Here is a 16,807-nt window from a genome sequence, read left to right as displayed (position 1 = left end):
CATATGGGGGATTGTGGAGAAAAGAAAAAGGAAGCAAGCTTCATTCACACAGCTTTTTTTTTTTTTAAACACAGTACAAATCTCCTACTCTAGCCAGATCCACTGCACCAATTCAAAAATAAAACCACAAAAAAAAAAATCTGACAACAGCAACCAAAACCAAAAGCAGAACACATATCCAGAATTAACAGCAAATAGGACAAACATGGCAAACTTGTCACCTCTAATGAAAATAAGCTAGCATTTTGGAGGAGGCAGAACACACCTGTACAGCCCTCAATAGCTGCCCTTCTTCATCTACACCAAACGTTACCTGTATTGAAAGGCTTTGTTACAAGATTCTCAAGTAATAATTAATGAGGTTGTCTTTCATCTTAAAAATCATTAATTCTTTTTTATATATGTGCAACTTAACAGATAAAGAACTATGAATAATGCACCAAGCCTGAAAGAGTTCGAGTAAGAGATCAGTTGTGTCATTTAGCAAAAATAAGGTTTACAAATTATCAAACATAGTAACTTATCAATCAGGAAATATTAAAAAAAAAAATTTCTGGTAAATATTTACTTTACTGTTCCTTTTGGTGCCTTCATTGAATAATTTTACAATATAAATATACATCAAATTAATATCTGGGGTTTAGATTGTATATATATAAATATTAAATTATTAATTTTTTATATATATATATATATATTTACACAGTTTCTTCTTCTTCTATATATAAAAATAATAATACACACACACACTTATATAAAAGAATCTTGAGGGATGCAAGAAGAAGGAGGCTTACACCAGTAGTAACACAATCTAATTCTGGACCTTCTGACAAAGGCCCCCTACAAAGAATAATGAAAATCACGTTGCCTTTTACTATGTTTCTAAAACAAATAACAAAGCTTACTTCCAAACAAGTTTCTCTGTGTAATGACTTTTACTTTTGCTGAACAGAAGTGACAGGCTTCAACTTCAGAGCATAATATAGTACGTGTACACTCTCTGCCAACATAATTAGGAAGTATAAAGCAGGCTTTAGAGATTTTTGCTAGCTGCAAATTGACAGTTCTGTCTTACTGTAGGCTATGATTGTAAGAATATAAACAGAGAATAAAATGATTCTCTTATATCATCAGGTTTTACACAACTACAAAAGCTCACCTGAAGAGCCTCCATTCTACCTTGAAGCTGCAATCTATCTTCCAAATCCTGACAACGCTCTTCTAGAAAAAGAATTTGTTCCTGCAGTTGATTTCTTTCCAATTCCAACTCTTCAACCACACTCCGTAAACCTACTTAAGTCAAAGAAGAAAAATTATTTCAAGAAAGGTCTACTAAAATTCCTGAAGTCTAGAAATGGTTTCAGCTTTTTATTCACGATTCTCACCAGTGTTGGGCACAATCAGATCTCAACCATTACCAGTGGAAATGCTTGAGGCCCTGCGTTTCCAAAAATTAGATGGCAAAAGTACTCTTAACTGTTGAAAAACCAAAGTAAAGTTGCATAGCTCAAGAACCCAGAGAACCTGGCAGAAATATTCTAAACAGTACTGTGACTCAATCAACAGCATGGCTCATGTTGCTTTAATCACAAGTTACTTGCAGGATCAGATCTTAAGCAATTATTAATAAACAAAGTAAACTGGTCTGTATCAAAATTTGCAAGTGAGCCTATTCCACTTTAACAGTAAGATATATTTGCAGCCTTTACCACCGATATAAACACATCTGCATTAAAAAAAATAAGAATTTGATTTTTAAATTAAAATTGCATACAGCGATGGAATGCAATTCTGTTTTGCAACGTAACTGTTATATAGATTGGAAACACGTTCACAGGAACAAGACTCGTAACTTAAAAAACACATGATCTTGCCACATAGGATATTTCACAGGCACTAAGGCTCAACCAATTCCAGTGTTTAGTCATATTTATATTCTACTTCTGAACCAAAACTAGGCAGTTCATCTAGCACGCACATGCTTTAAAATGAAAAGGAAGAAAACACAAGCCAAAAAAATTCAACAAAGATTAGAATACACCACAAATGGGTTGTTAGTTGAATTTGAAAACAAAAATAGACACAAAATACAGATGCTGTGCATGCTTTAATAAACTGTCTAGTCGCTATCACACCTGCATTAGGTGAAGTGTACTCTGGCCACCAACCTCCCATATTTTCTCCTTCAGCTGAATCAGTGCTATCCAAGGTGACGTTCAGTTCTTGAAAGCATTGTTTTCTATCAAAGTTGTATTCTTCCTATACACAAAACATGAGAATGAAGTTTAATTTAAAGAAGAAAGGAAGCAAGGGTAAAATACACGTTCTGTTATTAAAAGCGTAGTTTCAATTAAAAGTCCTAAAACTCAGCAAGTGATTCAGGTGCCTAAATGTAAGTATATGGGATCGCTGCGGACACTAGAGTAACCTGCCCAGCTTCCAACCATTATTTCCAGAAAAGCAGAGTCTCCCACAGGTTTTGTATGGTATCTGCCAGGCCTTTGAAGATACCCTCAGGCATCTGAAAGGCCAATGGATACCTATGTTTGACTGGTCCGCTGATTTCTACAGTTAATAGGGTTCTCTGCATCCCAGGGTAAAGTATCGGAGTTAACTAAAAATAAAATATTCTTCCAATGGTATGTTAATGTGACAATGACATCCTAATTCTTCTTACAAAAGATTATCATTTTTTCGTGCAAGTTACAGCACCGACTACCTAGAAGTACACCTGAATGAACTGACACTACTTACTAATTATTCAGTAAAGCCCACCAACAAAGAGGTTTGTAAAGACTGTATCTAAACCAAAAACGGCCTTAACATATTAAGCATGCACATAGCTTCAAGCATGTGAATTACTCCGAAGGGAAGCTCATTATCTTTCAGTGTAAAATTAAGTAGACTCATTACTCAAGGAATAGAGAGGTGTGATGCCATCGGAATTTCTCATCTGCTGGCTACATACACGATCATTAAATTTACCAAAGTTTTCAGTTACGTAACTAATCTAAGTTCTTAAGCCCGTAATGTTTTTAAGTGAAAAGCACCATATAAATAATAGTACTTTCCGTATTTTTATTAACATACAGGTAGAAATAAACTCTCCTCTCTTTTAACCCACCTGAACCTTCCTGCTGGTCTGATTGCTTTTTCTTCTTGCCTGCTGCAGCCTGCCCATTCCTTGAACTGTGGTCAGTTCCTCCTCCAGCTCCTGTTGCCCTGAGACTATGGCTGGATCAGAGCAGCCAGGAAAGAACCAGTCATCCTCAATCAGTTTTGTGCCACAGGAAAGCAATTACATTTCTATCAGACACTACTACATGACAAGAGACCAGGGACAGGCTAAAGTCTCTATGAATGACTGACAGGAACAAGATTAAAGCAGCAATCCATTACGTTCACCTTGTGATTTCCCTCCAACATTACTATGTAGAACATAAGAATAAAGTCTGCATATCTCACTAAGAAGAAGCAAACTGAAGTCTAACTTTACTTCTTCATCAGCTCTAAATGAAGACTTTATACAGGCGACTAGAAAGGGTGAGGTTATGCTGATACTAAAAAAAAAGCCAACCAATTAAAATGCCAAATTACATCTCATTTCAATTTACCAGGTTAAAATATGCCTAATTGGTATGACAAAGGCATCAGCTAAACAGCTGTGGTTTTTATAATCTGAACAATCACATTCATTTTTAGGGAAATGACATGTGTCCCCTTCAACTTTAATTTTAGTATGAGCTACAAAGCCAGATAATTTGAGGAAGTCACAAGCATGTGTTACACTGCAAACTGGCATCAAACCATCTTATCATAAATTAATAATACCATTCTTTTTAAAACAAATACAGAATCACTTGTAAATAAAACACACCGAATAAATTCAGAATATGAAAGCTTAGGTATGCATCCTGTTCATGGTTAGAAATTATTTTTCATTTAAAGTACATTCCCATCTGTTTTGTGGTATGACAAAACATGTTTGGGGTAACAGATTAGGAAATAGATGTTTCATGCAAAGCAGACAAAACAGAGCAGCCAGTGAAAAGAAATGAAAGTAAAGGTGGCTCCATACTTTAACTGAAAATTAGATTAATTAGATAATTACAAATGTAGCTTTCAATTGAACCACATCACTCCACAGCTGTCCTCACAGTATGCAAAATTCAGAGAACTTATGTCGATGCATCTGTGAGGTAAACACCAGAAAGTATTAGGAGATTCAGCCCTACTGGGAATACTCAGCTTTCATCTGAGTTGTCCAAGGATTACTTGTACCACAAATTTCATTAACACACAATTGTGTAACACCTACTAGATTTAAGTTCTTCCTGTAAGAGTTCAAAATTACATACTTAACATGTTGTCAGAACAGATTAGAGGAAAAAAGTTAAAGAAAAAAAATTAATGACCCTTTTATAGTAGGACTGCTAAATTGGATTGTACTTCTGGTTTTAATTACACTTTGGCTTCTGGCACTGCCACTTTATCAGCATTCATTTTACACACCTTTGTTTATTTTCAAGTATAGATTCTACAATTTTTTTTTTTTTTTTTTTTTATCATTATACATACTTCTTCAAAGCCGTAAAAATAAATGCCAAATTTTGGTCACATGCCTTAAACCTCTGTTTACAAGAACTGTCATTGAAGTCACGATTCAAGGAGCAAGCATTATTCCAGATAAGAACTTAACCCCTTCTTTGGAGGGGGAAAAAAAAAATTTTAAAAAAAAAATCAATTTCTTGGAAGTTCAACTTGAGGTAATCTGGTTTTAAGTATAATCAGAATGAATAACACACTGTCCTTTAGGAACCCAAAATATTTAGGCTCCTAAGTATTGGATAACGAAAAAAAGAATGAAATTACCATTGTCACATGAAAAATAAAAGTACAGAAATCAGAGCTTTAGAACGATTTAGAACACTTAGGCAAGTGTTAAAACACTTTCAGTTAAATTCAGCATCGCTTTAACAACAATTAGGAAGTAAATGCATTTTCTCGTGTATTACAGCAGCTTATGGAGCTTTTCATTCGCAGTTATATCTAACGTAAAAGCTGAAAAACTTCCCAGAAAACCTTTCTTCCGATACACACTGCATTTAAATTAACTAATGACATGCCTATATTTCCTTGTGTCACTATTCACACTAAATATAACAATCTTTAGTGGTTTGCAGAGGAAACAAGCCCCAGTCTATAAATATAATCAATACTGTCATCCTCTACGCTTTTGCAGCTCCCCACACATTCAACCCAAAAGAGACAATGGCAAATTGTCATAGACTATGATGGAATGAGTACTGAGTTTATATATTGCTTAAAATATTGGTAGCTAATATTAACGAATGCAAAGTTCTGCAATTTATGGGATGGAATGTAATTGTTGTTTTTTTTAAATACTCCTGAATTTCAAGTACTACTAAAAATATTTAAATTAATTTGATTCTTACTTAGTCACAACCACTTGCAGCAAGCCAAGAAATTTTTCTCTAGATAAGGTTACAACATAAATATGGAGTCAGCTGTTACTACAAAGAAAAATGAAGAAAGATGATTCGGTTAATATAAATGAAGATACAGGTATTGCAAGGCCGGAAAAAAAAAAAATTAAGTTAAAACCAGCATTTGTTACATGTATTGCTAAAAACCACATACCATCAATGGCAAATCTTATAAGGTACTGTTGGCGATTTCCTCAAAAGACGCAACAACAGAAGAAATCAGCAACAGTACATTACAAGTTGCCATTGCTGCAGGAACCTGCATGCACAAAACTGATGGGAAACTATGTTCTCGCTGGCTGACCAAATCGCAGTGTAGGGTAGGAGTGGAGGGGGAAGGGACGCTGAGTGCTCATCAGGTGTAACGGCAGGAAAAGAGAAACAGAAAGGTCATGCTTATCCCAAGGGGAAAAAAAAATGCAAAATTAAACACGGACTGACGCAGATGAAATTTTACAGCTGTTATTAATATTGCATGTGGATCTGTAGTTACCACAGATGAGACAACAGGTAGCTTTAATGAAGGGAATATTATTCTCTTTCAATTCCAACGCATTACATGCGTAAATCGCTCAAAAAGAAGAGATGTGATCCTTAAAACATTTCTATGCTTACATACTGAACTTCCAAATTGATCATGTAAATGAAAAATAATTCAATCGCAGTTAAAAAACAGAAGGCTCAAATTAACTAACTGGGTTAATTATGACAGTAGGTTGTGCACATTAAAATTTGCCATTAATCCCCACACAGTTAAGTAACAGGACAAAAATTATAATACAGCACTAGATGGCATGGAAAAAAGCAGTAAAAACTATCCGAAATTTAACCAGACTTTTGTAAGTTTTAATAGAAGCTGCCTCACTTTCTCATCATGTTTTATTAATAATTTAGGAAACTATAAAACCTGAGATTACTTGAAATATTATTTTCTGTAGGTAATTTAATATTTTTAACTAGCTCCAAACTATTGCCAGTTAATGTTATTCAGATGACCTATACAAGTGACGCTTACTAACAGATTACTAACTATTCTAAGAAAGGTTTCTCATCACTTATATTTAAAGAGAAACTCTGTCTCAGGTACATTTTACCAAAGCACCACCTTCATTCATCAAATTCTAACCAACACTACAGTTCCCCACACCTTCACTGCTTGTTCTAGGCAGGCAGCTTTAATATTTCAATGGTGAACTTTTTATCATTGATCATTCATACGCAGACAATAAGCTGTTGAAGTAAATTCAAGCAGTCTTACAGAGCAGCAACTCAGATGGCAAATGGAACAAGCACATCTACTCATAAAAATGATACAAAAAAGATGAATGTATGAAAAACAGATTCACAGAAATAGGAAAAAGTAGAAATTGCAAATTTAAGCAATTTCACTAGCTATACTAATCTTATGACTACAGAAGTGAGTCACGGTGGTGTGCTATCAAACACACACACGTATATATATATCATGTATAAATATGAGAATTTTATCGTAAATAAAACAATTCACCTTCTCTCTCCTCCTCAATCTGAGCCATTCTCAAGGCCATAGCAGATTTCTCTTCTCTGACTTGATCATGGGACTCCTCTGACTCTGGTACATTTTCTTGCCATTCCAAGAGCTGACTCTGCAATTCATCCACACTACCTGATTCACTGGCCTAACAAGAGAAATTGCACATGAAAATATATTTACCAAATCCCACTGCAAATGTAAATAACATTTTAAGTTGGCAAACCATTCACAGAGAAAGCAACCCATTACAATTCACCATTTTGCATAAATAAAAATCTATGAAAGTGATGATAATTGCTATTGTAGATTATGTAAAATCAAGCCTCACCACTTCGTAAAATATCAAAAATGCTACTGCCAGTTGCACTTTTAATCTGAAATATTTTTAAACGAAAAATGGCTTTTTTAACCAAAATACTTTTGTTGCACGTTTTCATCTTAGCAATGTTTCAAAGTAAAATAATATTCAACTGTCTTTATGTGGGATAACAAATCTCTATGAACCTTTTTTCCCGTGAACAGAATAAAACTGTTTCTGCCTTCCCATCAAAATAAAAACTATTTCAAGATTTTACCAAAAAACCCCACCTTCTCCACAAAATTTGGAAAAAATAATTCTTTATTAGCAAAATATAATTAACTGTTTCAAACTGGCTCCGCTGCTAGGGCTGTACAAAGTTGCCACGATTAAGGTATACTGTTAATCCATCTGAAGCCCTTTAGCAGAATTTTCTTTGTTATCCGGACCTGTACATTTGACAAGGTTACAGCTATTACTTCCTTCTGAAAGCTATTCGCATTGTATACAACATAACAGCCACACTTTGATGACTCATGTTAAGTGTAACTAAATAAATAGTAAACTGCTTGGAAAAATATAATTTAAGGTCTGTGGAAAAGTAAGTAGAAAGCAATCTTTTTAAGTAATTCAAAACCTGTCAGCTTGTTATCCAACTGAACAGCTACTGACGCTGACAATTCCATATATCACTAAATTAATTTTCAGCTCCAAAATCCAGCTAACGCGCTTTTCAAAGTCTAATTAGCACCATTTGAGTTAATCAGTAACTCATATAAATAAATTTCAAAGCTAACCTGTGAAGCTGCCCTTTTTGTAACTTGGTCAAGATCAGCTTGCAATTTCCTTTGCTGCTCTTCATAGACTTCCAGCTTAGTCAGCAATTCTTCTATAAAAACATAATAAATTTGGCTCATTAGGACAAAATAGTAATAGGAAGATCAGTAAAAATTTAAAAGAAAGATTCAAAATGAAAATTCAGATGATAATTCCTTTCAGTTAGAAGACCTCTGTTGGGCTGTGTTGTCCACCTACCCGTGAAATTGACTTGATTATTAAATATTGATGAGTGCTTTAAATCTAACCTGCTAACAATTTAGACTGATGAACTGAAAATTCTACCTTTTTTCATTTGCAGAAAGGATGTCAGAGGAAATAACGCAAGGTGAAACAGAAAAATCTCTCCGAACTCTAAACTATCTGAGATTTTAAGCAAAAATTCTCCCTCAAATCCTTACAGAAGAAAAAAACGAGATAATTCTTAATTTACTTGAAATTCACTGCTCTCAAAAGTTTATTGTATAGACTCTGATAAATTTTCCAAGTATGTTTGGACTCATTTTTCCTCCTAAGAAGGTGCCTCCTCCACTTCCTGGGAAAGTTTACACATACCCTGCCTAAGCCAAAATGCAGCAAGTATTATGCACAGGTAGATTTAGGGAAGAAACAGCTGAGCTGTAACTCTGACTTAAGTACTGCACGCTATTGTTCAAAGTTGCATGAAGTTATTTCAGAATCTGTTTAAAAACAAAGATACGCTTCAAAAATGAGAAAGTTCATTTATCTTTGTCTCTTTACTTTGAATCATCCGCAAAAGAAAAATAGATTTTTTTTTTTACCATTTTGAGTTCTGATTTCATATAACGATTGCAGTTTTGACTGTAATTCTTCATTTTCAATTTCTAATTCTGAGACACGATTGTTTAAGGCAGATACATCATTATTCTTTGATGAAAACTAAAAGAAAAAAAAATAGGTATGAGTTTTTCAAATGCACCAAAACACCAGAAACACCGTGAAGTCAATGCAACTTTTTTTTCTGATTTTTTAGTAATATTCAGAATAGCTGTTTTTCTAATATTTGAAAACGCAATAAACTAGCTAATCTCTAACAAATTTACTCCTGAATGCTGGTAACCCCAGTTTGTACTATTTTTTGTTGAAACTTCATCCTGTATCAACATTTTACATCCATTCAATTTTTATACATTAATTCATATATAAAGATACTTTGGAGTAACTTCTTTTAATATTCTATTTACCCCATATTTTACTTTTTTCAGTCAAATCTCCTAGCACAGTAGATTTTAAGACAGGCATGGAATATTAAACATAATGTTACACATACATTTTTTAGTTCATCCTCCAGTTGTTTGATTCTTGATTTAGACCAAGCCTTCATTTTCAGAAACTTTGCTTCAGATTTGCTGGCCTCTTCCATTTTCAATTTCACTTGTACTAAGAAACGAGACAAAAAATTATTTAAAACCCTAGAAATATTATTAATACAAGATCTGTGTTTAATTCCTTTAGCAATTGGAAGTTATACTCTTAGAGAAGCCAACTGCATTTAAAGAAAAACATAAGAAATGTAGTGAGAAATTTACAACTCACGTGATTATCCTGGTATTCCTATAAACCTCATTATTATAGTATTTGAGCACAGATACTTTTAAATTAGTGTGGCAATAACTCTTCCACCAAATTTAACGTAATTCTACTTGCAAGAGGTAGGAAATTGGCATACAATATGTAACAGTATGGGGCAAAGGAACCGTTCATATGTAACAACTGTTTAAACAGGATACCTTCTAAATCTTTCATCTTCTCTTTGGTTATAGACTCCGGATCTCTAACTTCTTTTGAGTTAGTCTGTCCACTACCACTTAATTCTGCCACTTGTTTCTTAAGCTGAAACAGGGCCTGATCTTTCTCTTGCAGCTCAGTTTCATGTTTCTCTTGAATTTCATGCAGTTCAGCATTATATTTCTCCCTAACTTTTGTCATTTCAAGCTCGTGTTTCTCCATCATGTCTCTTAACTGGGCTCTCATTACATGTTTCTCAGCATCCAGTTTAGACTGGAGGTTTTCTTTTTCAGACAGAAGACGTTTCAGGTTTTCATTAATCTCCTGTAAAAAAAAAAACTTTGTATTTTAATGCAAAGTATTTTCAGTACCACTGTCAAATATCATATCTGTATTCCTACATACTTCTCCACATTACAATCAGAATTCTGTAACTTATAATAAACAATTACTGTTGGTAACCTGGCTCTACTACAAAAAGCTACTCAGCTCTAACTTTCCAAGACAGAAGTGGGGATTTCAGCAAAATGGCATCACTATTAGACTGCAAACTACATGCAACTTCTCCCATAGGTGAAAATGGAATAAAAAAAGAATGTTTGATTCTATGAAATATTAAAAAAAAAAACCAGAAGCAGATCTCTTCAACAGTGATCCCAAAGATTAAGAATGCTCACTACAATGCTGCCCAGGCGCTGTCACCTACATCCATTAAAATTAAAGTTGGCAAACTGATCTAGTTCTTCTTTACAGTATTTTGTTGCTATCTGGTTTTCTGTTAGTGCTTATTCTACTTTTAGTGCCTTTACATTAGTTATTTTAATACATAAAAGAGGTAGAAAAGATTACAGATCACTAACAGAGCAGTCCACTCACATTAGACCTGCTGTTCAAAAAACTACTTTCATAACACATAGACCTAGGAATACAAACTGTCCAAGGAAAGAAGCTGTGCAAAACAGCAGAAGGAACATTGCTTATGGAAATAAAGCAAGGCTTCCTGCTATTTTAATACTAAAGCTGAGATTCCATTACAGTTTAAAGTGCTTTAAGTTCATGTTGTCACAGTCAAACCTTCCCCCTACCCTCAAGGTGTGCATTTCTGTCCCCTCAACGTGCTAGCACTAGGTACCATCTGTTCTTGCAGAGCATCAGTGTAGGAAGATGCATCTAACCCAAACAAAAGAAAAAACAACCCTGCACAAGGCAGAAGCATAACAAATGGGAAGGACAAATGAAACAGGCTTAAACTACCATGGATCTTAACTACCTGAGCAGGACATCTACCTGGGTACATAGCTGAAACTATTTCTAGTAAGATTTTGATTCTGGCAGCCCTCTTGGTAAGTGGAAAATTTGTTGGAAACGGTATAGCTAAAATGCTGGACCTGGCACCCCAGACAGGCTATAATGTGTCTGTTTCAGCAGTGTCCCAGAAGCCTATCTGAGGGACTGCAACGTCCTTTTTGTGCACTGTTTTCTACACTGAAGCAGCAGCACTCAAAGGCTTATTATAAGCAGAGTTCATGCTAGGTGCTTAAACACAAAGAACCTTGATTACGTATTGCTTTTGCAATCAGTAGAAATACAGCAAAAGGAAAGGCACACTACTAGCAAAACACTCTCTTTGGGGGGAAAAAAGCACGCCCCCTCAGTTTCGGGGCTCATTCCAGTCTCTAACTAGAGAAGCTGAAATCTTTTGACAGCAAAAAGTCTTCCCTACGTGGCAAGTTCCCAAAATGAATCAAGACAAACTACAGGCAAGAGTTGACAGTTTTATATTCTGTGGACTTTACCTCTCCTTTAAGTTAATTTCCTAACTGGAATTAGTATTTGTTTGCACAACTATGGTTGCATTATTAGCACGTCAAAGCCTTCCAGAGAACTGCCTAAATGTGTTATGCAGAATTATCTTCTGCGCACATCCAAACAGCTTTTTGAACTTGTAATTGACCTGATGAGTTTAGTTGCGCATGTAGGCTGTTTCTTACTTTCAATTGCTGGTCCTTGGCATCCAGTTCTTTTTGCAAGACATCTATCACCTGTGTCCTTCCCAGCATGACTTCTTCCTTTTCATGGAGCTTCTGTTTCAAGGCCTTTAGTAGCTAGCAAAAGGAAAAACAAAAAAATCAAGCCATCAATAAAGGAGTTAAAACTTTCAGAAGAGAACAAAAAAAGAATTATCTTTATTTTCCCAATCAGACATCTGAACTGTGCTGCAGAGGTTAGTAATTACATGATTCCGAATTCCCATGTCCAACTAAATCAAAGCAAGCTGTTGAGTTTCCAAAGCAACGTACCTGTTCTAGGTCAGCGCTGGCATCAGATTTAGCAGCTAATTTAAAGAGCTCCTGCTCATGCTTTTCTCTCTGTGCTTCCAGTTCCTTTTCCTTTTCCTGGATAATATTTTGAAACACACGTACCTAAAAACACATAGAAAGTAAATATGAAACCAGTCACAAAGGCATAGTAGAAGTACACTGAATTGTCTAACTAAAGGTACAGCAAGATAATGTATTCTATCTTAAGTCTGAATTTTGCTTCTGCTTAACAGTAAATATACTAATCCGTCAGTGATTACTGACGTCAGTGGTGCATGCGGATAAACCTCCAACTTAGATAAAATTTGTCTCAATTCCACAATAACAAATTTTAAGTGAGAAGCATGGTACCATTCAATTTTGTTTAAGATCACAGATCTTCACCTTTCTTTTTTGGATGCCACTGTTCTGAGACTTCTAATTTCTAAAAGATTGCAATGATCATGTTCATTTCTAGAAAGTTTCTACCAATTAAGCCCAAACGGCAGCTTTGAAACCTAGCTGCCTCCTCCTCAAAAACTTGTATTCTACCTCCGACGTGTCTTTGTTAGCTATCTTACAATTTTTACAAGAACTGGAGATATCATTAGCGAGATTCCAGAAGTTATTTTGAATAAATTCACATAAAGTCCTACCCAGATTTGTATCTGAGTAACAACACTGTGCTCACCTAAATGGCTTTTACAGTCTCAACTGTTTGCCTTTTTCTTTCTTTCCTGTATCAAAACTAATTCCGTGTGTGCTACTGAACAGGTGTGGTCATGTTCAGCATCAAAAGTAGCATTTTTGTTACAGATAAAATAAACTCAGACATCAAATGATGTGGGAAATACTAAGATTAATAGTCTCATACATGGTAGAACTCAAACGCTGAGAGATCAGGCACATCACATTAAAATCTGAGATTTAGCTTGCAAGGGAGTTGGAAGAGCCTGGTAACATCAAGGATTGGATAACATGCTCCCTAGGTTGTTTTGTTTTTTTTTTTAAGTATTGTTTAACAGCTTGTTGTTGCTTGTCTTGGCCTGTTAATCAGCTGCTAACTTCTAGAAAAGTTTCCCATTAAGTATACCAAACTTCTTCAGCTGTTTTTCAGTCAGGAGGAAAACACAATTTTTTTCTATGCTCTCATGGTAAAAAGTGTGCCAGATAGCTCACAGCACAAGTGAAAGTAATCTGCCAAATAGCCATTTGTGCCAAGAATGATTACAATAATCCAAAAACACTACTGGCCACTGCATGTGTGCATTTCTGCACCTTCAAATGTAGTGCTATGAGAAAGAGATGTTTGGAGGTTCTTCAACTAGAATTCTGCCCAACTCATTTCACTCTGTTACACACTAGTTCCTCCGTGCCCAAACACCAGCCGCATCCTTGAACTCCTTTCCTGCATAAAACTTTCAACTTCAATTATCACCAGCACAAACCATCTAGCGCTCCACTATTCTAATTTCATCTGATCACCATATAGATCTTTACTCAAGATTCATCCCAAATTAAAAATGGCATTTCTTAACTATTGAGATAGAAACACTACAGCCAAGATGCCACTTCTTCCACCAAAGAATGTAAATATTTTTACAGCGTGTTTACTTACATTTTCCATATATGTAGCTTCTTTTCCTTGGAAACGCTCTCTTTCTTTGCTCTGAATATTTTTAAGACTCTCAATCTGTTCCTGGAACAAGCTACATTTTTCTTCACTGTCTCCAACCTTCTTGGTAAGGTTCTGAACTAGAATCTGCATGCTTTGTAGTGATGACTCTTTAACGGCCAGCTGATTCTTTAGAATGCAAATCAAAAGACAATTAAAAGAATGGACCCAGAAAAAAAATAAAGCCATCATCATAAAGCCACCTCCTAGCCCTTCCCTCAGATAAAGCAACATTAAACTCAAAATTCAGGTTTGGTTTTAATTTGAATGAAATTTGTCAGCAGATTCTGAAGTCGATACTAACATGTATAAATGGTACTGACAAAAGTAGTAAAGAAATATAGATCTACTAATATAAATGAAAATAATCAGTAAAGAATTTTTATTCACATGAATAACTGCAGAGGATTTGTGCTTCAGAGAAGGATCCACCGTATAACGCATCAGAATTCGTTGATTCCTTGAAAACTCTATGGAGATTTTATATTTGAGCTGCTAATATACCTTCAATTCTTCATTGGGCAAGGGTATATCATTGGCAACACCACTTGATCCACACGCTATCTGTAAATCGATGATATAAGCATCTCTTTCAGCTAGCCTCTTTTCTTTCTCTGCCAGCATGGCATCCATTTCAGCCCCACGACAGCGCTGAGCCTCCAGTTCAACACTCTGAAAATGAAGAAGACAGCACTGCTTATAATCTATACTTCCACCATGTACAGCACAGAAGAACGGTTTGCATTATTTCCTTATTGCCTGGTTTAGGGTACTGAAAAAATTACAATCAAATTTATAACCTGGTTGAATTTTAAGTGTAATCTTTAATTACTGAGCCTTTCTCTCTGAAATTCTGCAGCACTCACATTCCTGCCACTTGCCACAGTCAACAGTCACGTCCACAAAACACATCACTGCACAGAACAGCTACAAACCATAACATGAAATCATCCCTTGCCTACATTTCTTCCTGTTACGACTTATTTTTGCAACAAGAAAAATTGAAGCAAAACAGCATTTTTGTTCAAAATACAAGATTTAAATACAACGTTAACGCACAAAGTTGATATTTGTGTATTCTATTCCATTCATTTTCAAACGACTACACAAGAATGCTTGAGGATTCACTGCTCACTGAAGACACAGTGACAGAATTCTCGCTGCATTTGCTCGGGCACGTTGTAGCATATAAACTCCTCTGTCTACTCAACAGAAAACTCTCAGAATACCTGTTTAGTAATGTAACTTATAGTTAAATATATAAATATAGTTAAATAAATATATTTAAACATAATCCTATACCACAAGTGTGAAAAGCCGCACACTCGGCATCATATAACACACCACCTTTTTTTGTAACTCTTCATTTTTTTGTGTGATCTGGGATTCTAGTTCTTCAATTCTCCTTCTCAGTACCAATATTTTCCCACGATTTGCCGCAGCATTTTCCTGATCACCATCTTTTGATGCCTGCAAAAACAGGGAGTTTTGCGTTCTGTAAATAGGTAACACCTCACTTCTGTACCTCTACCTATTCAGACAATACTGGTGAGAAAAAGTGGACTTTACTCACGGTTTGCAAGTGTAAATTGAACTGTTCCTAAGCACAATGTTTCCAATCAGAGTTTCAGTAGGTATAACTACCGGGTTATAGAAATTATTTGCCATTATGAAAGAAATCAAGTGCAATTGCTAAGAATACGTTTTATTAGCAAAATAGCTCAGAAGCATAAATAATTAGCTACCGCGTGTCTTTGAGGACACCTAGGGACTTCAACAAACTGATCTGTTTCTGTTCCCTTTCAGCATACCTTTAAAAAGCAAATGTCCTAGAAATATTAAAGCCTCACTGAAGTTATTTTAGAAGCTGTATGAAGTCAAAATACGCTACTTTGAAGAAATACAAGTCTACTCACACAACTGCGCTACTACAAACAGATCTGAGAATCTTCGTTAACAGTAAAACTCTGGTCACTTAAATGAGACATTCCTACGCTTAATTTACATTTTGCTACCAAGGACATTTTTGTATTTCCATTTTTATCTTGGACACTGAAGTAACAAGTTAGGTTTTGCTTCCATTTCTTCTCAAAAACTTATCTTCCTGATTCACGTGTGTTAAAAGTTTGAGCTGGTAATAAGATGAAGATCAGTAAGAATTTTTTTTACTAAAACAATCTGAAAGGAATGTACAATTTTCTAAATTTCTATAGAAAGATAAAAGAAGAATGAAATAGAAATACACAGATGGACTGACAGCACCCACACAGTCTACCCTGATCCTAATCTGACTCAGCTCAAAATTTGAACTTCGGTTCCACATTTGACTCCAGCACGCAAAACTGTCTACAGCCTTACAGAAATTATGTCTGCTTTAAAATGTAAGGACACTTACCTTTTTTTGTTCTGCTTTTGCCTCTAAGCCTCCTGATACTGATAACTGTTTCTTCAGTTCTTCCAACTGTGAGGTTAATGATGCAACCTTGGCTTTGTTTTGCAGCTTCAACTTGGAAAGTTTGGCATCAGCAGATTCCTTCTCCTCCTACAAACATCAAAGTCACGAAGGACTAAATGAGCTACATGAACAACCGCATCCTTCAATTCTTCCATTAAGAAGAAAAAAAAGAGAGAGAGAGAAATCTAAAATCTTTCCCTGAAGAGACATTATAATGTCACGTGCAACAGGCCTGCATATATGAAACAACCTTCCTTTCATTATTTAAACTTTCTGCACATGGTTATTATTATTGTATAGAATCCAGGGCATTATAATGTTAGAAATTTTCCTATTTTTTGATAGCAATACAAATTCAGGGCTTGATTTTTTAACAAGAACAGTTAATATTTTTTTTTTTGATGCAAAAAGAAAGACACCTTCATAATACTATAAAAGCATATTTCATTTTGTTTAAAGAGATGAGTTAATTT

The 16,807-nt window shown here is 35.1% G+C and overlaps 1 protein-coding gene across 4 annotated transcripts in view; it reads right to left on the bottom strand.

The window, feature by feature from the left end:
- LOC143163088 (uncharacterized) overlaps positions 1-16,807 on the bottom strand; it is a 35,716-nt gene that overhangs the window by 13,362 nt on the left and 5,547 nt on the right. For 2 of the 4 annotated variants that reach the window (XM_076343759.1, XM_076343761.1), the window contains exons 4-18: positions 16,275-16,421; positions 15,227-15,349; positions 14,384-14,551; positions 13,823-14,008; positions 12,205-12,327; positions 11,896-12,009; positions 9,907-10,228; positions 9,447-9,556; positions 8,938-9,055; positions 8,116-8,207; positions 7,015-7,165; positions 3,125-3,234; positions 2,136-2,259; positions 1,160-1,293; positions 266-313 (exon numbers count right to left, since the gene is read on the bottom strand). In XM_076343759.1, the coding sequence (XP_076199874.1) occupies positions 266-313; positions 1,160-1,293; positions 2,136-2,259; positions 3,125-3,234; positions 7,015-7,165; positions 8,116-8,207; positions 8,938-9,055; positions 9,447-9,556; positions 9,907-10,228; positions 11,896-12,009; positions 12,205-12,327; positions 13,823-14,008; positions 14,384-14,551; positions 15,227-15,349; positions 16,275-16,421 (2,070 nt within the window). The remainder of the gene's footprint in view (positions 1-265; positions 314-1,159; positions 1,294-2,135; positions 2,260-3,124; positions 3,235-7,014; positions 7,166-8,115; positions 8,208-8,937; positions 9,056-9,446; positions 9,557-9,906; positions 10,229-11,895; positions 12,010-12,204; positions 12,328-13,822; positions 14,009-14,383; positions 14,552-15,226; positions 15,350-16,274; positions 16,422-16,807) is intronic. The other 2 variants (XM_076343760.1, XM_076343757.1) reach the window with 2 other exon arrangements.

This window comes from Aptenodytes patagonicus, chromosome 7, assembly GCF_965638725.1.
Source record: "Aptenodytes patagonicus chromosome 7, bAptPat1.pri.cur, whole genome shotgun sequence".
Lineage (NCBI taxonomy): Eukaryota > Metazoa > Chordata > Aves > Sphenisciformes > Spheniscidae > Aptenodytes > Aptenodytes patagonicus.
This window is presented reverse-complemented; position numbering and strand designations above follow the sequence as displayed.